This window comes from Hippopotamus amphibius, chromosome 1, assembly GCF_030028045.1.
Source record: "Hippopotamus amphibius kiboko isolate mHipAmp2 chromosome 1, mHipAmp2.hap2, whole genome shotgun sequence".
Taxonomy (NCBI): Eukaryota; Metazoa; Chordata; class Mammalia; order Artiodactyla; family Hippopotamidae; genus Hippopotamus; species Hippopotamus amphibius.
The window spans coordinates 161,740,252-161,760,834 of NC_080186.1; the positions used below are offsets into that span (position 1 = coordinate 161,740,252).

The 20,583-nt window shown below is 57.4% G+C and overlaps 1 protein-coding gene across 3 annotated transcripts in view; it reads right to left on the reverse strand.

The window, feature by feature from the left end:
- Positions 1-12,351: 12,351 nt before the first annotated feature.
- CXXC5 (CXXC finger protein 5) overlaps positions 12,352-20,583 on the reverse strand; it is a 33,540-nt gene continuing 25,308 nt past the window's right edge. For all 3 annotated transcript variants that reach the window (XM_057733647.1, XM_057733656.1, XM_057733665.1), the window contains 2 exons: positions 14,907-15,981; positions 12,352-13,402 (listed from right to left, as the gene is read on the reverse strand). In XM_057733647.1, the coding sequence (XP_057589630.1) occupies positions 13,358-13,402; positions 14,907-15,821 (960 nt within the window). In that variant the 5' untranslated portion in view covers positions 15,822-15,981 and the 3' untranslated portion in view covers positions 12,352-13,357. The remainder of the gene's footprint in view (positions 13,403-14,906; positions 15,982-20,583) is intronic.

The following is a 20,583-nucleotide window of genomic DNA, read 5'->3' on the forward strand; positions in this document are numbered from 1 at the left end:
CCGCCTGCCTCCACCGCGCTCCCTCCCCGCCCGCCCCTCGCCGTGGGAAGGAGGCAGCTGGGGCGGGGGTGGCCGCGGGAGCGTCTTGCCCGTGTGATCGTGCCGAACCGGGAATTCGGGGCCATGTGGGAAAGACATTAGTGCCGGCCGCCCTGCCAGCCAGGAATGCGCCCCCCGCTCCGCAGCCGCCGCCTGCCTGGCCCAGAAATGGTGACTCACCCGCTCCGTGTTCGTGTTCCCACCCCCTCATCGTGCACCCTCCGCAGCCCTCCACGGCCCACCGCAGGCCTGGCCGCGGGCTTTCCAGCCTCCCTGCCTTTGCTCCAACGGGTCCTGCTACCTGCCTTGCCAATCCTGCAGGCGCTACCAATCTCATGACAGTGAAGCAGATCACTCCTCCTGGGGAGACCTCAGACCCTCTCCCCAGGCCTGTCTATTCTCTAGAGTCTTGCTCTGGTTAAACATTTCTTTGGGACTTAGCCTCTCAGGCTGTCTCCCTCACTCCGAATGACTCACCTCTGGGCTCCCACACCCGTCACAGGGCCTGAAGCACAGGGCAGGTGCAGAAACAAGAAGGCAGTCGATGTAACCTGTTAAGTTTGGGAAGCAGAGCGTTGAGAGGTGAGTGGTGTTCTTCCAGCTTCCCCTCTTGGGACAGTAAAGAATGCCACCTACCTCATAGACCAGGTGACCCCGGGTCCCTTATTCCCCTTGTCCGAGCCTTGCTTTCCTTCATCTAATACAATAAGGATAATAGTACCCACCCCGCTTGCTAGCAGGGGTGGCCTATGCAGAAGCTCCTGTCTGCAATGTCCTCAGCTCAGGGTCTGCTGTTGAGAGGGACCCAATCATGATGATGGTGGTGATGACATTCCTACTAATCACAGTTATTTAGTGAACACCTACTATGTGCCAGCCCTAAGCTGGGTATTTTCTAGAAATTATCTCACATCACCCTTGCCTCAGTCCCGTGAGGGTACTGTTATTCTTCTTTTACAAATAAGGAAACACTGAAGTTTGGTGAGGGGAAGGCACTGACTCGGGGATCCCACACCCAGGGCTCTGGTTCCAGCACCCCCAGAGCTCTCCAGAGCCCATGCAGGAGCATCCCCTAAGTCCGACTCTTCCAAAAACCAAACTGGGCTCCAGCAGGTAATCCCTTGCAGAACCCGTCCGCATTGGAACCCCACAACCAGCCTCCCACTTCACCCAGGTCCACCTCTCATAACTTTTAATAAGAAGTAATAGCACCAAGCAGCGGGCATCAGCTTCATTTTTAATTATCTAATTTACATTCAATTTTCCCCACCAACGTGATGCAGTTTATTAAAGTTTTACCTAAGAGCATCTATTTATAGGCTAAAAATATGTTCACAAAACTAATGGGCAACGCTTCCCTTTTGGAGGCCTTTAGTTCAGAGTCAGGGACCCAAGCTGGGGCCGTGAGCCCTTCAACCTAGCAACCAACATATTCCAACCACTGGAATAATTAATAAATAGATGTGCCAGAACCCTTTCAGAGCATGCCTCTTCCCTTCCAGCCTCCAGAAAGAATGATTATTGAGTGCTTACTCTGCCAGGCACTTTATGGAAATATCTCATTTAATCCTTGCACCAACCCTTACAGCCTGGTGCTATTAAACACTTGTTCTACAGATGGACAAACCCAGGAAGATGAAGTATCCTACCCAAGGTCACACAGAAAGAGCCAGCATTGCAAACGTAGAGTCTATGACTTGAAGCCTGCTCTCTGCACGGCAGGACTGGGTGGCCCACTCAGAAAATCCATGCCCTGGTCCTACAGACACCAGCTCTAACCTTTGAGACCTTAGGTCCACGGGGAAGTGTGTCCTGTGGTTCTTAGTATGTCAGTGGAATTGGGTGACAGAATGAGTGGGGAGGAGTGGGACTCAGTGACACAGGTTTCACAGCAGTGGACCCCCAGGGGTCCCTGAAATCTAGTTTTCTAGGCCCCTCAGTGGCCAATGACTGTGACTTCCATGTAGGGTCCTGGAAATAGCAGGGGCACCCATTTTTCTTTTCCCCTTTGCTCCATATGAAACTGGGCCTCCTCTAAAGCAGAGTGAGTGAGCAAAAATTCTGGTTTCCAGGGGAGAAGTGAGAGTACGAAACCAACAATGAAGCCTGAGTCCAGGGCTGGTGGAAAAAAGACAGGCCCAGGGCAAAAGAGCAGGATGGATACGCCCCTTGACCTCAGCTTGTTGTGGGCAGTGTGGACCCCCGACTTGGCTCAGCCAGGACTGCAGACAGGCAGCATGGACACTCACTCCAGCCTTGGTCTGCCCCAAGTGGGTGAGCAGGATGGACAATGAGTCCAAGTCTCGGCCAGGCCTTGGGCAAATGGGTAGCGTGGACCCTCACCTGAACTCCAGCCACACCCTGGGTAGGCGGTACGCACTCTTGCCTGAAGCCTCAGCCAGACCCTGGGTGGAGAGCAGTGTGGACTCCTCCTCGTCCCAGTCACGCTCACAGAAGCAGGAACACCTCTGAGATTTGAGGGAGCTAACCCCTGCCCTACTGTACAGCTACAGACCTATTTTTCAACAAATGCCTGGGGTCCCCAGAAGCTCCACGTACCACTGCAGGACAAGAGAAGGCCACCCTGGAACCCAAAGGCCTGATCAGCACCCTTGAGCCACACTTACCTTCCAGCCTCTGTGCGCTCATCCAGAAAAGGGAGTTTATGATCCAGTGCGTAGTTCGGGGTGCTGTCAGGACCTCCATGGTAATTAAATGAGCTGGGGCAGCCAGGGCTTGACCATCTACTCCATTCCCGAGTCTCGCCTTCCTTACAGCTCCTTCATTATACGAAAAGGGAAAGCAAGGCTCTGAGAAGCCAAACGTCTACCCCAAGATCACACAGCAAATTGGGAAGTGGGACTCAGATTTGAGTGTCACAAAGGGGTGGGACTTTAGGAAACTCCATGGATCACAGTGAGTGAAGCTGCACGTTGGTGCCTGGTCCAGGCTGGGCGTGTGTGTGTGTGTGTGTGTGTGTGTGTGTGTGTGTGTGTGTGTGTTGCTGGTAGGGGTGTGCCGCGGACAGGGTGTCAGGGGAGCTGCTGCTGCCGCCTCCCTGGTATTTTTAGCCTCGAGAATGAGCTGAGCTCAGGGCTCTGAGCAACCATCGGCAGTGAGGGAAATGGTCCCGGCCACCCCTCCCTACCACCGCCAGTGTAGAGCTGGGTTTGAGTAGGGGGGCCAGCTTGGGAAAAGGCACAGACCCCAGGGACTGGGAGCAGTCAGGCCCTAAAACCCTATACCCCAGCCCACCCCCATCTGGGTCATCTTTTCCATGGGGTGGGGTGCATCAGCACCCAGACAAGCTGGCAGGGAGAGGCACCCCCATCTCACCCCCCGCTACCCATCGGCTTCCCTGCTGGGAGCTCCGGGCCAGCTCTTGCCTGCACGGCCAGGTCAGAGCTGTGAGGTTCCCATGACAACGGATGACAGCAGCAGAGGCTGCTGGCCACAGGGTCAGGGGTGAGGGGGGTGTGGGTATCGGAGCAGGAGAAGGGAGGAAGCCCAGCACCGAGGTGGGGGAGGGGACTGGAGTGAAGGACCCCAAAATTACAGCTCCTTCTTGAGGACTGAACCTCTAGGAAAGGCCTAGAACTTTGGCTGATTGATGCTAGAAGGGACTCCATTGCACTGATTGGGAAGGCTAGATGGGAAGGTCATGTGGCCACAAAGCCAGCTACCAGGTTACAGCTTGGATGGAAATCCTAGCCCCTTGCCTCTTAGCCCAAGACTCTGCTGCCTTTAGGCTAAGGTCTTGGGGGATAAGAGGTGGGACCCAAATGTCCCCTTATCCCCATCTGCAGAATGTGAATAGGTCCTGAAGCTCTCCAGCCTGGCCATTCTGTAACTTAGGTTCCCCATCCTGTAATGAGTGGTCAAGGCCCCAGAACTGATAGGTCACTTCTGGCCAAGCCTAGCCCCCTACTTCCTAATAAAGGCTATGCTTTGTTTCCCTCGGAGGGGGACATGGCCAGGAGCGTGATCATGGTCTCCTGCTGACTCCCCATTCCAGCCCCAGGAGCCCAGAGTGGAGTTGGGAATTTGCCCCACAAACCCCAGTTGACTGAAGTCTTCACTCCAGGCTTAAGTCCCTCCAGAGGCTGCCCAGGTTCCAGAACCATCATTGGCTCCCCCTGTGCCCAGGACAAAATACATTCACTCATCCTGGAGCTTGAAGTTGACACCACAGTGCCCTGGGCTCCCTCCAGTATGGTCTCCTCACTGCATCTGTCTCTAAGTCTCCTAGGTAAGCAGCATGGTCCTTCGAGGCTCAGCTCAACTCACACCTCCTCCAAGAATCCTTCTTGGCTCTTCCCATCCATATAGATCTCTTGTTCACCAGGGGGTACAAGCCTTGAGAGTTGACAGGACCTTTCACACAGGACTTCTCATTCCACTCTCATACTATCTCTGGGAAGCGAAGCCCAGAGAGGGAAGCTTCTTGTGGAAGGTCATGCAGCCTGTGAGTGTCAACTTGGTACCCAGCTGCAAGTCCCCTTTTCTCTTGGGGCCCCCTCTTGGCAGTCACCAGCCTGTGACCCTGCAGTTGGGATCCTAGAGCTCAGATCCAAGTTTCCTTCTCCAGCTCCTTATGTACAGACAGCTACCCCATGTCCTCCACCTCCAATTCATCCATTTATTCAACATTACTGAGTACCTAACATGTGCCAGGTAGGCAAGCCCCCCACCCCACCCCCAGCACCCATCTCTTGGAGCTCACTTTCCAGCTGGGAAAACCAACAAGTGAATGGAGAGTGCACCCAGGCTGATCCCAGCAGGGTTGTGATGGGGGCAGCCAGGGCGGTGGGTGAACAGAAGAGAGTTCTCCAGCCAGACTTACAGCGTCAAGGTGGATTCCAACCACAGCTCAGACGCCCTTAGGTCCTGCCTGCCTAGGGAACGCCCTTAGGTCCTGCCTGCCTAGGGAACCCCCGTATCTAACCTCAGTCCCACTAGCTGCACCCCCTAAAAGACAACTGGCTGAGAAGGGCCAAGACACAGGTCCCTGACCCCAGTGCTTTATCAACCAGCAATCTAACTCTGTTTCTGCCCAGGATCCCCTCCCCCCAGTGCCTCCACAGACCCACTGAGTTGGTTAGAGGGGCTGGCTGGACAGCAGACCTATCAGACCTAGAGCCAACAGACGCACTGCACCCCTCTTTGAGCCCCCACCGCCCCCAGCTCTGCTTTGGGGAACTGGCAGGCCAGTGGGGTCTGTGAGGCCATTAGGTGGTAGGTAGACAGGCAAGGGTCAGAGCCTCCTCTTCCCTCCTCTTCCCCAGGCGGCTGAGCCAAGCTGGGAACAGGGAGGGAAAGCGGCCCCAGGATTGCTGCTTGGTCCTCAGGGCCCCCGAAGGCCACTAGGAAGAGAAGAGAAAATGAGAAAGGAACTCAGTCGTGGCTTCCAAAACCCTCCCACTAGCTGGAGCCAAGGGGGCTGCAGGAGGCAGGGCAGCCTCCTGACACAGGACCCACCGCCCCTCCTGGGGGTGGGGGTCGGAGCACTGGGCACCCTCGTGATGAGACGGGCTGCAGGGCGATTAATCTTGTGAGGCCTGTGCGTCAGCCCCCCACTCCTCAGCCTCCCACGGTCAACCCCGCCCGTGCTGCCCTGGGAGTTAATCTCAGCTCGGGGGACTTCTCAGCCGCTGTCACGGCTGCATTAATTCTGAGGCAGAGGGAAGCAGGCAGGGGGGCGGGGGGAGGGGATAGACTCCTTGGGAAGGTATCTTGGTCAGCAGCTGGTGAGGAGGGGTCCCAAATGATGGGCTCTGGGTCCCCTTCAAGGCCCAGCGCTATCTGAGGGGTGGGGGGGGGTGTCTGTGTTATCCCTGCTCAGACCATCAGAGCCCTTGCACCCCCAGCCTCTAGCCCTCAGCCACCAGCTGAGCCCCAAATGCAGTTTGCAGTTTTGACAGCAGATGTCTCTCCTATTATGATTTATCAAAATGCTTAAGGTAAATAATGCACACATATTTATAGGAAAGGAGGGGGCAGTAGAAGGTGGGAGGGACTGAAGAGGTCAGGGGAGTTTGGAGCCAGGGACTCCGAGAACCCTTGCCCCTGTCCCCAGCCTTCTCCACGCAGGCCCAAGGCTTGACCCCAGCCTGGCCCTGGGGAAAGTGGGCTGGGGTGACATCAAGCCTATCCAGCTGCCTGCCCAAGCCTGGCCGCCCCCCCGGTCAGGAAGTGGGTGGACCTGCCTTGCTGGGTCCCTGCCAGGCCTGGGAGGTGGCCACCTGGGGGAAGCGGCGGAGCCAGCCTCACACCTTGGCCTCGTTTCCATGGCTTCACTGCGTCCTGACTCCCGAGGGCTCAGTCGCCTTATCAACGGTGGCCGGAGGCGGGCACTGCCCTTGCCCTCACCCTCGCAGCCACTCCCCCCAGACCCCAGCAGCTGCCTGTGGACCCCACTGCGGCAGAGCCAACTCAGCAGCCACAGGCGGTGCCCCTTCCTGGGCGGCCTCAGAGCTGGGTGAGCAACTGGGAGGGGAGTGGGAAGACATCAGCGAGGCGCCAGGGAGGTGGAGGGGCGGAGGCCTTTGTAAATTCAGGCTGCAGCCACTTTGGGCCCCCCAAATACCCAAATCCTGTCTTTCCAGGGGAGGGGGCAGTGATCCTGGGCCACCTTCTCGTCCACCACCCTCACTCCACACTGTGCTCTTTGTTTCCAAACCTTCTTGAGTTTAAGAACATTTGGTTAAAGAACTTAGTTGGGTTGTCTGATTTGAAAAGCAATATATATTTACTGCAAAAAAAAAAAAAAAGTAAAAATGTGCAGAAAAGTTTAAATAAGTAATGGAACTTGGCTTTGTGACCTTGTGTATGTCTCTCTACCTCTACCTCGGAACCTCAGCTTTCTGATTTAGAAAATGGGATAACCGATCATTGCCCTCCTTACAGGGTTGTTGCAAGGACTGAGTGAGCGAGTAAGGGCAATGGACTAGCCCAATGCCAGGCACACAGGCAACAAGCTCTACCTCTTGTGAGGTCAGCATCTCTAACCAACCACAGAGATGCAGAATATGCAGATTCTAGGGGGCTGGGGGAAGGGGGCTCTTTCTAGTAAGTTTCCCCTCACCTGTGGACAGCATTCCAGTTAGAGTTGGAAACACACGAGAGGAAAAAAATGCCCAGAAAGAGAAGATAATGTGTTTATTCAGTCCACAGAGGTTTTCTGGTGCCAGTGCTGCCCTTCCTGAGCTGCAGACTGCAGCCCTGAAGCCAGGCGATGTCACCCAGAGTGATCAGCAGTGATGGGGGTGGCACGGGGACACTAGACCTGGCCTGCAGGGGTTAAGAAAGCTCCTGAGGAGGCAGCACCTGAAAGGGGAGGAAGGCATCAGTCAGGAGGGAGAAGGCTACAGGAAACAGACTGCATCTGGACAGAGGCTGGGGTAGCTGGCCACCAGAGCCCCTAGCCCAAGCCCCGCCCCCAGCCCAGGCCTAGAGCCCTAGAGGACCTGGCTTTCCTCCCCTGGGCCCACCCCATCTTCACGCCCTGCTGCCTGGAATCTGAGGCAGTCCTTGTTCTCTGGCAGGAGGTGAATTTAATGCCGCTGAGGAATGGCAGGTCCACAGGTGAAGAGAGATGAAAGTGTCCGCTCTGGCAGCTGGGTCGGTGGCCTCGGGGGACCCTCCCACACCCCCTCTATCTTCCCAGCCATTCTCCACTCGGTGTGACAGGAAGAGCCCTCAAGGGGCCCTCAGGGAGATGTGGACCTCTGGGGACAGGACTCCCTGCAGGGCTGTGTGAGCTTGGAGGGCAGCTGGGCCTCTCTGTGCCGATTACCTGCCTATAGGGTGCCTAGGCCAAGGTCTGTATTATTAACGTGCTGGTGGCTGCCTGTCCTTTCCCCACCTTGGCTGTCGTCAGCAGTGCCTGTCAGCACAGGGCTGTGAGTGGGCAGTGGGGGGCCAGGTCCGGGTGCATAGTGACCTCCATCCATCCATCGCCGGCACCTGGGAGGGAGTGGGAGCTGGTGCTGCAATCAGGTCAGGCCTAAGTGGCCTTGAAGGCAGCAGAGCCATGTGGCCATCACCACCTCCTTCTTTGTGACAGCACAGAGCTGAGCTGAGTCTGGAAACAGAGACTGGGGCCCCAAGCCAGGATCTGCCCCTTGGGCCAGCAGCCCCATGTCCTTGTTGGAGGTGCTGTGGGTTTTGGCACTGTGAGGTGACCTTGTTGCTCTGCAAAGCACCCTGCCAAGTGCCCCACCCTACGATCCCTGATTATGTTGTCTTTTTTCCTGGGAACAGAAAGGCAAGGGCATTTGGCCAAGGTCATCCACAAGGGTACACATGCACACACACACACCTACACGCAGAACGTGGCTTTGACATATGGTGACCAAGAAGAGGGAAGAATTAATGTGTCTAGACTCGGACACCCAGGCCCTGCCCTCTTTCCTGTCCATGGAGGCGACTGGTCCTCCCAAAGCAGCCTGGTGCAGGGGTCTGACAGCCAGGAGCCCGAGTTCTAATCAGGTCCCTTTACCATCTTGCTCTGTGACTTGGGCATGTCCCCTACTCCCTCTGAGCTTCCGTTTCTCATCTATAAAATAAATAATATTCCCTATACTGATGACTTTCTGGAGCCAAAGAAGCAAATTTATTCAACAAATTGAAACCATCCCAGACTGAAGACAGTCTGCAACTAGCCTTGGGCCGAAGAGAAGTACCCATACAGAGAGCCTAGTTCCTGGCCCACAGTACACTACAGGAGCTGTCCTGCTTCCTTCTTCCTGCACAACACGATGACAGTAAGCTCACAGCAGAGGGTCAGAGGCCTGGTCGGTGTGCTGAGTCAGGTTCAGGGCATGAAACAGGGGCCCCAGTTCGAGTGGGGGGTAAGGGCAGCAAGGGACTAGGTCAGGCCAAATCCCACTGCTGTGGCAGGGAGGGGGCGCCTGGCAGGCGCTGGGCAGGCTGGGGTAGGGAGAGGCCTTTGGCGGCCACAGAGAACAAAGAGGCTGGGGTTGCCAGGATATTCTGCGGAGCTGAAGCCGGCAGTGGTGGGGCTGGGAGAGGGGCCGTGGTGGCCGTGGGAACCATGCCTGCTGCCCCCATGCCAGCTCCCCAGCCCAGACTGGGCCTCAGGGCCAGGCTGGGGGTAAGAGGGGTTGCCAGGGCCCTCACTCTGTCGCCAGAGTTGCATGGCTGTCAGGGCAGAGACCCAGGAAATGCTGTAGACAAAGACGCGTGGCGCATACGTCAGCATCACGGAGGGGATTACAGGTGCACAGTGACACACGGTGTTATGAGCACACACCCAGGCAGTGCCACAAGGTCACAAGCATGATCACAAGCCAGCCTCACACACATAGGATCCCAGAGCCACACCCATGATGGCCACACAGACACAACATCGCAAGCCACAGAGAACCACCCAGCATCTTGTCACAGCGTCACGTATGCCACACAGTATCCGTGTTGCATATCCAGTGTGACACATTCAGCTGTACAACCTGGTATCATACTGGGTCTGTTACAGGAACAATGTCACAGGATTATACATGCAATGTCACAGAACAGCCCAAAGTGTGGGGCTGCTGACATCACATACTAACCCATGGCCATATGAGGTCTCACATCAGTCTCACACACGCTGTCACAGACCCATTTTCAAAATGTCACAGTTAGTGTCACACACAGCCACGCCGCTGCACAAGGCCTCACGTGGTTGTCAGGGCCTCGAAGCCTCTCTCTCTCTCACACACACACACACACACACACACACACACACACACACACACACACACAGCTACACGGAGGCTGGCTTTGTCTCCAGCCCCAGGGACACTCACTCCCAGCCTCTCCAACCACCCCATGCCACCCAAGCTAGGGTATGGGGTGCTTGAGGTGAAGACTCACAGTGCACCAGGAGGTCAGGCTCCCAACTGTAGCATAGGGGAGCTGAGGGCACCCCCAGGGAGGGGAATTGCACATTCAACTCCCCAGGGGAGCCCGCCTCTAAGTACTTCTCTGTCAGACGGGACAGCAGCAGGGGTGAGCCTGCAACAGAAACACACAGAGGAGAGAGATACAGGGAGACAGAGACGTAGAGACACAAGAGACACATGGAGACTGAGAACCGGAAAGATGACAAAACACAGAAAAGAGAGTCAGAGACCAGCAAGGACCATCAAGACAGAGAGCTGTATACAAACAGGCAGAGACAGAGAATTCCCTGGGTGTCCAGTGGTTAGGACTCAGTGCTTTCACTGCCAGGGCCCAGGTTCGATCCCTGGTCAGGGAACTAAGAACCATAAGCTGTGCAGTGTGGCCAAAAATAAATAAATTAAAAAAAAGAAAAGAAACAGGCAGAGACAGACAAGCCAGAGCAGGGCCCGGCCCAGGGCTAGGGCAGCAGCTAGGCCTCTCTGTGGAAAGGTGGGAGGTGCGGTGGCTGGGGCTTTAGGACGCACACCCTGGGCAGAAGGTGGGGGACATCTATAATAATTTTAAAATAGCAGCGCTAGCTGCCATTGACTGAGAGCTTACGATGAGCCAGGCCCTTCCCTAGAAGGATCTCCTTTCATCCTCAGGCAACTTTCTGGGGGAGAGACTATTATTGTCCCCATTTCCCAGATGAGGTAACTGAGGTCTCATAATGTATTCAACCTCACAGTTATTCCCACCCCTGCCTGGGCCTCCTCCAGACAGAGGGGCTGGCCTACCCTTTCCACAAAGCACAGCACAAGAGGCCAAAGCTGTAAGAGGTGAGAGGCCTCAAGCTCAGGGCTTCTCTGTTTTGGGGGGTGAGCCCAGGAACCGTGGCTGGGCTGTGGGTTGGCACACGAAAGGGTACAGGCTGGCTGAGTCACGGCATCCCCCCCTCGGGGCTGGCACCGGAGCCATCCACCCCACACCTGTAGACATGCCAATGAGGGCTGGCCGAGGCCATCTGCAGCCTGTGTGCTGCCAGCCGTCAGGCGGGAGCAGGCAGGGGCCTCCCTCCCAGGTGCCCCCTGCTGACCAGGCTTCTCACCCCCACTCCCCCAAGGAGGACCCTCCCCTCCTCCAAAAGGTTCTGGAGGTGCTGCAGCTGGCCCTGTGCAGGCGGCGAGGGTGCCCCGGGCTGCAACATCTCCCCCACTCCCCGCGGGACGCCCCCCTTCGGCAGAGCCGCCTGGAGAGATCACAGGCAGCCACATGAAAGGGAATTTTTCCCAGGCAGAGATGCAGTTGAAAGCTGCCTCCCACCACCCCCGCCCACCCCTGCTGTGCCAGGCCGGGCTGCTGAGCTCCTGGTGCTCGAAGGGAGCGTGTGACACCCGGGAAGGGGTTTGGGGTCAGAGCCCCCACCCAGCATGGCTGCCTTCTCTCCTCCCAGGAACAACGGCAGAGACACTTCCCCCACCTGACCGCCCACTCAGCTTCAGAAGGTGTCCCTTCCGTCATCCCAAAAGCCCTCACTCACCTGAAGCGAGGCCCCAACATCACCAGGTAGTCCTTCCTCACGTCTAGCTCCACCTCAGCCAGGCTCAGAGCAGCTGGGCGGGAAGACCGCCACCCGGTCAAGTGGGTGACGGGTCGCATCCTGCACACATCCAGCCTCTGTGCTGTTCAGGGGTGGGGCGTGCAGCTGCCACCCCTTCCTGTTCAGGCTGCCCTGGCCTAGACCATGTGGCTGTGTGGCGACTTCCCCAGACATCTGGCCTTGGAGGTCCCAGATAACCTTGTGCCAACAATCTTTTGGGGGGTGGGGGGGAGGTGGGGATAAGAGCCAAAGCCAGGGACACCTCCAGGCCCTTCACCAGCAGCCCTCAGGCCTGAAGGGGGGGTACGTGGGGGTAGTGGGGGCGTGTCTGTGTGTGTGTGCCAGGCACAGCCAGGTCCCCATGAACCTGGGCTAAAACTGCTCCTTGAGGATTCACCTTACTAGATCCCTGCAAGGAAGGAGAAATAAGAACCTGAACAGGCAGCTCAGGCCCTGCCCCCAGCCAGCACTGTTGGCTGCTTCGCACGGATCAGACCTGATGACTTGAGGTGAACAGAGAAGGTGGCCCCAGGTATGTGCAGGTCCCTGGAGGTCCAGGTTCTGGGGTAGGGAGTACAATCAGGCAGGCGCAGTGCTCCAGTACCAGCCACTTCCAGATGAAGAGCATTTCCATCCTGTCAGCCAGGCTGGCTGCTCCTTCTTGCCCCCCTTCTGGATCCAGATGGCCTCACTTCCCAAGAGATCCCCACTCTAAATGTCCCTGGGCCATCCTTCTTCCTCCCCAAGGTAGTCCCAGACAACCCCTGCCCAGCAACAGCCCCAAGCCAGGCCCCAAAACTGGAGAGCAAGAAGCCAGTGGTGCTTCGTGACACAAACATGCATTCGTTTTATTCACAAAACAGCCTGGTTTCCTAAAACAATACAAACAGCATGTTCATCAGCAGGAAGCTGGCCATGGGCAAGGGGGCCCAGGCCACAGGGGGCCCCTGGGCACCCCCCCCCCACCGGCAAGGGAGCCACGCACAGAAGCCCTTTCTTCTGTTGCCATCAGCGAGGCCAGGAAAAAAAGGACTTATTTTCTCTAAGGGACGTAGCCAGGATTGGAAATATTGAGACCTGGGCTCCCCAGACCTCAATGGATAAACGAACAGAACTTTTGTTTCTGCAAAATCACCACTGTTGGTGGGGGGAGGTCCCATTCTGGGGATCATGGGTACAGCGTGGCTGGCCGGGGCCTGGGGGGGGGGGGGGTGGGCTGCTCCCTCCCGCTCTGTGAGCTCCTCGCGGCAGCTCCGCACGAGTGGATGGATACAGAGGGGCTTCGACACGGCGCCATCAACATTCTCTTTATAAACGTGAGTGGATTCTCCAGGCAAACTATGCACTATTTCATGGTCGGAAAGAATCAAAGGAAGTTTAAATGAGGGTGGAGTTAAACTGTGCTAAATTACAGTAGTGCTTATTAGTAACTAGATTTCAAAAGGTTACAGAAAATTTACATTCTCTACACAAAAACTGCATCTCCTGCACAGACAACATCGACATCGACACAGGAAGGAAACTGATTGTCCATTCTTTGCCCAGGAAGTCTTGGTACTTTATAGATTCGTCTTTACCTCTTTTTGTTGTTGTTGTTCTTCCGAAAAAGCAGTTAAATTTTTTTTCTTTTTTCTTTTTCTTTTTATACTAGGGACGTGGAGATGTTAAAACGACAACAAAAAATATATATATAAAAACAGGAATGAAATCTGTGAGAGAATATTTTTGGTTCTAAAGACGGGTGCATCCGTTTGTCTTCGCCCGAATCCCTTGCCGGAGACCACACGAGCAGTGACATTGCACGGAGAGGGCAGCTTTGGGTTCCCGCCGCCGTCACTGAAACCACCGGAAGGCGGCTCCCGTCGGAAGCATCACCTTCTGGCGGGGGCGGGAGACAAAAACAAGGAGAGAGTTCAGTCAGGGTCCGGCTGGGCCTGGTGCAAAGACGTTCCCCCGTGGATGGCCTCGTGGCGGAGGGATGGGCATGGAGTAAAAGCAGCCACCCCATGGAGTTCCTGCCATCCTGGCCAGGCCAGAGAAGCCTGACCCGCTGGGCTACCGGAGGGCCTGGAGCACCCTGAGGCCTCCCGAGCCACTGTGCCCAGGAACCCTCCTTCCAGATAGGAAGACCCCTTCCCCTGGTCCAAAGGCCACAAGCGCCAGGTGGCCGTGGTGCATCTGGGAGTCATGTTCACGTTTCTATAGAATGACAGTGTACATCGGACGCATACAAGGAGGTGTGCCTTGAGCTATGCTATAGTGTGTAGTGTCTGGAGCTGTGGTGAGGAGGAAGGATGCTTGCTGTGTTTATTAAGAGGCTGCATCTATAATAAGCCCGTGTACAGGGCAGGATGTGTGTGTGTGTGTCTGCGTGAGATGAAGAGTGGGTGCCTCTGTGTGCAAACAGGTGTGTTTTCTGGGCAGAACAGATATATGAGCTTTGGGGCTGGGGTGAGTTGGGATAGCCATGGCTGGGATGCCATTATTGTTTTCCAACCATTCTGGACATTTACGTCAAGCCCTGGTAGAGGGGTGGGGACACGGCAGGGACAGCAGGCTGAAAAAATGCTTTTGTACCCAGGCCTGGCACCACAGCTAGGCTGTCATGGCTAGGGGTATGGGGACAGGCCCTGCCATGAGGGTGGAGAAAAAGCAGTATGGGAACCCTTCTGCCTTCTCAAAGCCAATCCCATTAGTGGACAGACCTTGCCCACAACCCAGGCTCAAGCCACCCCCTAACCCCAAGCCCACAGGAATCCTGGCCATTAACTATGCAGCCAGACTGAACCTGGGGCCTCCAGGCACCCCAAATTTGTCAGCTAGGTATCTAGAGCTAGGGTCTTCCAGACCTCAGAGCAGGGCGGTCAGCACTGGAGCTGCTCTATCCTTGGGTGGCCTTGGAGGAAAGGCTGGGCTCTGAAGGGGCAAATGAAGGGCTTATCCCTCAAAGCCAGAGGGTCTACAGGACAGAACCCCACAAATGGAGCAGGGGAGAGTCTCCGAATCTTAGGTCACAGACTGGAAGTTTTAGGACATGTCAAAAATCGGAGACTTAGGGCCTGTGTGGCAATCTCAATACCTGACCCAGAACTCCAGGAGGGGTTCAGAATCCCAGGGCCTGGCGGGAATGTTAGGCCCCTGCTATTACATGCTTGCCTGGGTTGCAAACTACAACCTAAGGGCATCTCGGAATGTGGCTCTGGCTCTCGGGGCAGTGAACTGGTGTGTCTTGGAGCCTGGCCTAGGACCCCAGAGCCCAGGAACAGGCTGGGCATCCCCCAGACACTCGCCCAGGCAGGAAAGGTGGGGATGGGGGCGGGGGTGGGTTTGGACTGCCAGACAGACCCAAGAGCCCACACACCTCCCTCTAAGGCGCCGTTACCTCCAAAGCAGCGGAAGGCTTCTTTTTGAGTTCCTCACATTTTCTGAATTTGCAAATCTGATGGCCAGTCTTTCGGTTCCTACAACTGCTGCACTGCTCGCAGTTGATGCGCCGCCGGCAGGGCGCACACATGCCGCAGCGTTTCCGCTTCTTCTTGCCCGAGCTGATGGCGGAGGCCAGCTCTCCCTGCATGGGGTACTCGGCCAGGCCGGCCATGTGCAGCGCACTCTCAGCCAGGAACACGCCCGCCGGGGTCATGATGAAGAGGCCCGGGTTGATGGGGAAGGCGCCCAGGTAGGGGAAGTCGGACTGGCCATTGAGGGCTTCGGTGCCCGCCACGGCCTCCATGTCGGGCAGGCCGGCGCCCGCCTCGCTCATCAGCGGTAGGTGCTCCTGCACCACGCGCTTCAGCATCTCCGTGGACTGCGCGAACTGCTGCAGCGTCAGCTGTCCCTCGGCTGCCAGCTCCGTGGCCCGCTCTGCCTTGCTCAGCAGGCTGGCCACAGCACCACTTTTGTGCTTTGAGGTAGGGTTGCTTTTGTCCACAGCCATGGCCGCTGCCAGGTCGTGCCCATTGGCCAACAGGGAGGCGGCGGCTGCGGCCGCGGCAGCCTTTTCGGCAGACTCCCCGCCCATCATGCTGCCACCGCCACTGCCACCGCTGCCCCCAAAGGAAGAGTAGTGGGAGAGAGGGCGAGAGCGGCGCAGGCTCTTGTTGAGGGGTTCACTGATGATGCCGCTCTTGTTCCGGCGCTCGGGGGGTGGTGCGTCATCCGCCGCCGAGGCTGGCGCAGCCGTGGCCACGGCTGCGCTCTTGTCTGCCACTCCCGCCTTTGGGCCGCTGCCACCGCTGCCATTGGTGTTGCTGCTGCTGCTGCCGCCGGTGTCCTGGGGGCCACTGCCGAGGCTCGACATGGTGGGGCCGAGGCCCAGAGCCCGCTGCTGGGGGAGCCTGCCGGCCGCAGGGGGTCCACAGATGAGCACTGGGTCCGGCCGCCCACCACAGAGATGCCTGGCGGGCTTTGCTGCTCAGCGCAGGTACATGGTCAGGTGTCCACGTGGAATTGTCTTCGTTCTGTCGGGACAAGAAGGTAGAGTCAGGGCAGCGGTAAACGCCTCCTCCACCACCAGCTGCACTGCCACCGTAACCACCACAGCCTGGCTAGGCATTCATTTAGTGCCAGCCACAATTAGGAATTTCTAATTTGTACCATCTTGGTTAAGACTCACAAGAAACCTTGAAGTAGTGGCTAGTGATATCCTATTTCATAGGTGAGGGAGACAAGATTTGGGAGAAGAATGGACGAGCCCATGGATACACAGCCACCAAGGGGCACGGCGGAAGCTCAGCTGGGTCTCTCTCTGCCCTGCTAGGGTCTGGGAAGATCTGATGGAGGCAGGCAGTCCTTCCTGTGCTGGGGGTAGGAGAGAGCAGGAGAGCTTTACTAACCTCAGAGGTTACCCTCTGCTTCCTAATCTATCACTGACCCAACTATGGAGAAGAGGGGTGGGCACAGTCTCTGAAGAGCTTGGAAATATAGACCAAAAAGTATGGGAAGCTGCCCCGGGATGCTCATTGGAGGTTCCTAATACACGTTAATTATCTCAAGGTCCTAGCAAGTCTTGCAGGTAAAGGACACTGACTTTATTTAATAGAGTTTGCCAAATAGAGCACGGAACCCTTATTTCAAGGAGCATGTACCCTCCTGTTAGAGAGCAGGCAGCACTGCCAGAAGACAAGGCTTCTCCTGTGGGGACACACACATACATGCTTGTGCACACATCAGCACACACTTCCCTCTCTCAAACCTTGGGACCCACTCTTGTCTCTACTCAGGCCTCACTGCTGTGCTCCAGCCTGGCTCCCAGATGGGTCTGGATCGAGGTCCCAGTGACAGCAGAGAGCAGAGTGGACCATGGGCTGGAGGGACCTCTGGCTGTTGCAAGCTGGGACCAAGAGTAGGTGCAACCCTCTAGAGAACAGAGCTGTTCTTCAGCCACGTCCATGTGTCTGAAGTGCCCCTTCCCAGGACAGAGCCTGTTCTGCTCAGGCCACAAGACTAAGGCATGTGAGCAGCCAGGCTCCTTGGCCAGGAGCTCTGGAAGGAACTGCTGCAGATGGAGCTGAGTGGTAGTTTCCTCATCAGCCCTGGCTCTCTAGCGTCTGCCTGCCGCGGCCCAGCAACCCCCAGGAGAGGGGTGGGAGGACGGGGCCCGGCCCCGAGCAGCTGGCGACTCAAGGGGGAGGCGCACATCTGGCTGGGCCTGTCCCGCCCTGGGCTTAGGGGCGGCACACACTGCATCTTTGTCCCCAGGCAACCCCACCATCCCCCAGTCACAGCACTGAGCCTGTCCTGAGAGGTCATCTAGTCCAACCCTGTACAGTTACAGAAGGGGAAACTGAGGTCCTGAGCAGGCAGGGCCCCTGGTCCAGGACTGCTAATGAGTGGCCACAAGGGGGAACGAATGCAGGCAGGGGAAGAGCTCTGTCTTCAGGGTGAGGTGAACAGCAGGCATCAGCAGACAGACAGCCACTCCCTGCCTCTCCCCAGCAGGCACTGGCCCACCTAAGCTTCTTCCTAGTGAAGGAGGATGGGTGGTAAAGAAGAGCTGGGCAGGCTGGCAGATTCCACCAGGACAAACCCAAGAGGGCCAGGCAGGGTGTCTAGACTGGGCTGGGGCCGTCACAAAGGTCAGAGCTGTAGTAAGAGGAAGGGGGTCACCTATGCCCCAGGATAGCTGTGCTCCATTCTACCTCCTAAAGGCCAAGCCCAGGCTGGCTGTTGGGCTCCTGTCCTCAGAGATCCGTACCCCTTCCAGGCCTCCGTGACCCTGGCTAGGTACTGAGGACTAGGGCCAGTGAGATCAGGGCTAGAGACTATCACGCCAAGTCACCTAGCCCCTGCTCATCCAAGCTTAACTGCCCTGCCCTGGACGACAGCCCCAGCAGCCCCAGACACAGGGCAAGGGGAGAAGGTAGGGGAAGGCAGACGCCCTAGGGCTGGAGAGGTGCGGGGGGAGCAGTCTGTGCCCTAGCCCCTCTGTGCGTCCCCCGCCTCTGCGGCCTGCTGGCTGGTGGCAGAAATCGATAGCTGCATTAACGCAGCTCTTGCTCTACTCCCTCCCTCCTCCCAGCTCCAGGATCTGGCTCTGCGTGTGGGGCGGGCAGGTCAATTAGAAGTCAGCTCCCTCCGACACAGCCGGGCCTGCCGGGCCTGCATTCAGGGCTAGTGCTCCGGCTAAGTCTCTGCTTTTGTCTCCATCCCGAGTCTCTCTTGGTGGGGACCTCTGGCCCCATCTTTGAATCTCTCTGATCTTTCATTTTTCTGTCCTTCCTCAGGGACGACCCTCCCCCAGCCCCCTCCCCCCAGCTCCCCACCCCTCCCTGCCCCAGGTCCTGGGACATGCTGAGCTCAGGCCCAAAGGACGTGATATGTCATCGAACAGGTGCTTGCAGGCAGAACACTGGTCTGTCAGCTTCAGAAAGTGAAGGTGGGGGGTACACAAGGGGGACTGGCACATAGGGTAACTCTGTCCTCAAAGCCCAGAGTAGACAGATACCAACATCTAGTCCCCAAGGCCTGTCCCCAGCCAAGCCTGTTCCAGATCTGCCCATCTCCCTCGGACCCTGAGAAAAGCGGACCACTGACCACAGGGCCCACGTGCCCTACTCATGGAAGGGAAGGATATAAGAGAACACCTTCTCCCAGGCTGCAGCCTCTACTGCGGGGCACACAGAAACCCCCTCCCAGGCCAGGAAGGGCCTGGCAGTGCCCAGGCGGCAGGGGAGGAGCTGGGGCTGCGTTGACGCGGAGCGGGAATGAGCGGGAGGGAAGGCTGGCGGGCAGGCGGGCGGCGGCGGGCGCATCCATCATCAGCCCTGCCAGGAACGCATCCAGCCCCCAAAAAGAAATACTGCGCCTGAGGAGGGACAACAAAGGGCTCCGTTTCATCAGCAATGCGGAGCCAGCGCCCCGCCGCCCCGCCAGCCGCGGTCAGCCCACAAAGAACCCCTTTGTCCATGCAGGAGCCGGGCCGGGAGCTGGGACCAGGGGCTGACGGGCGGGGACAGAGCGCAGGGGGTGGGGGGGAGGGGGGAGCCCGTCAGAGAGCGCTGGGGGGCAGAGGGGGACGTGGGGCCAGAAGAATAGAGACAGGTGGTGGGGACAGAGGATCGTGAGACAGAGAGCTCAAGGGGTGGGTCAGAGAAAGGGACTGAGAGAGGCCAGGACAAAGGGTCAAGGTTAGAGGACAGAACATTATAGGGAGCAGAGACTGGGGCCACTGGGCTCATAGACGCAGGGTACCTGGCCCAGCTCAGAGACTAGAAGATCTAAGAGACATGGAAACAGAGCCCTGAGGAGAGCCTCAGAAGCAAGGACCTGGGGACCAAGAGAAGGCAGCTGGACATGCCCACAGGAGGAGGCAGAGGCAGAGGCAGGGGTGGGGGGAGACCAGATGAGACCCAGCTTGTCTAGAGCCCCAGCCCACTCTGGCCCAAGGCCTGGGAGGAAGAGACAGGATGGAGGGCTGGGAGACAGTGGGTTCCCGGTCTCAGGGCCGCGCTGTGGGGCCCCACCTCCTATGCGCTAGAGCTCACTGGCTGAGCTGGGAAGTGAGGGACAGTCAGAGCTGGGGCCCCTCTCCTGACAGTGGGGCCACTCTGTCTCTACCCCCAGTCCCTGGCCAGCCGCAAAAGACACGGAACACCGCCCCTCCCTAACCAGCTCTCACCAAGCAACACTCAGGCTCCCTTAACTAACCAAGTCTATCCGCTGGTATATATTGAGCACCTACTGTGTCCCAGGCCTTGTACTCTTACACTTACGTTACGTCTTCTCTCCCTCCTTGACTCTTCCCCGGTACCCAGGGAAATAGGAACTATGAACCAATTTCAGAAATGAGGACACTGAGGCTCAGAGAGGTTCAAGCTGTCAGGCCCAGTAGGGGCAGAACTTGACCAGAGCCCAAATATTAGTCACCCTGCTCTGTGACTGCCTTTGTTCTACCAGGGAAAGTTGACCCAGCTACCCCGAGGCTGCCCCCCTCCCCGGGTTGTCACCATGTCTGTCACCTTTACGTGATCAGAGGGACAAGCTGCCACAGACCCCAAGGGAGTGTCTCCACTGGGGGGCTTGGAGATACCCAGGCAGGAACCGGGAATGCTGAGCCAGTGACGTCATAATGCCAGCTGGCAGTGAGGTCACCAGAGGTGGTGGCAGAGCACACACTCCACCCTCCGTGCCAGGGGAGCCAGGATTCGTCCCCAGCTGGGCTCAGTCCTGAGCCCCCCAGGCCACACAGCAATGGCGGGGGGCGGGGCAGGTGGGCACTGTGTGGTGGGATGGTGCCGTCTGCATGGAAACATGCACACAGGTGGCCACAGTGAGATGATCCAGACATTCAGTCGCACACAGCCTGCACCACCTAACTGATAGCGGCCCCATCCTCTACTGCTGGTCCTGGGGAGACAGGGCAGGATACAGACCGGCACTGCTCTGGAGGGGTACACAGGAGCTAGGCCGATGGTCACATGAGCCAGTGTGAAATGAGAGAGTGGGAAGGGGACCGAGGGGCATGGGGACCTTTCTGGAGGAAGGGGCTGCTTAGTCTGTGAGTTAAGGATAAAGGAGAGGTTACCAAAGGGGACACAAGCCTGAAAGGGTTCCTAAGAAAT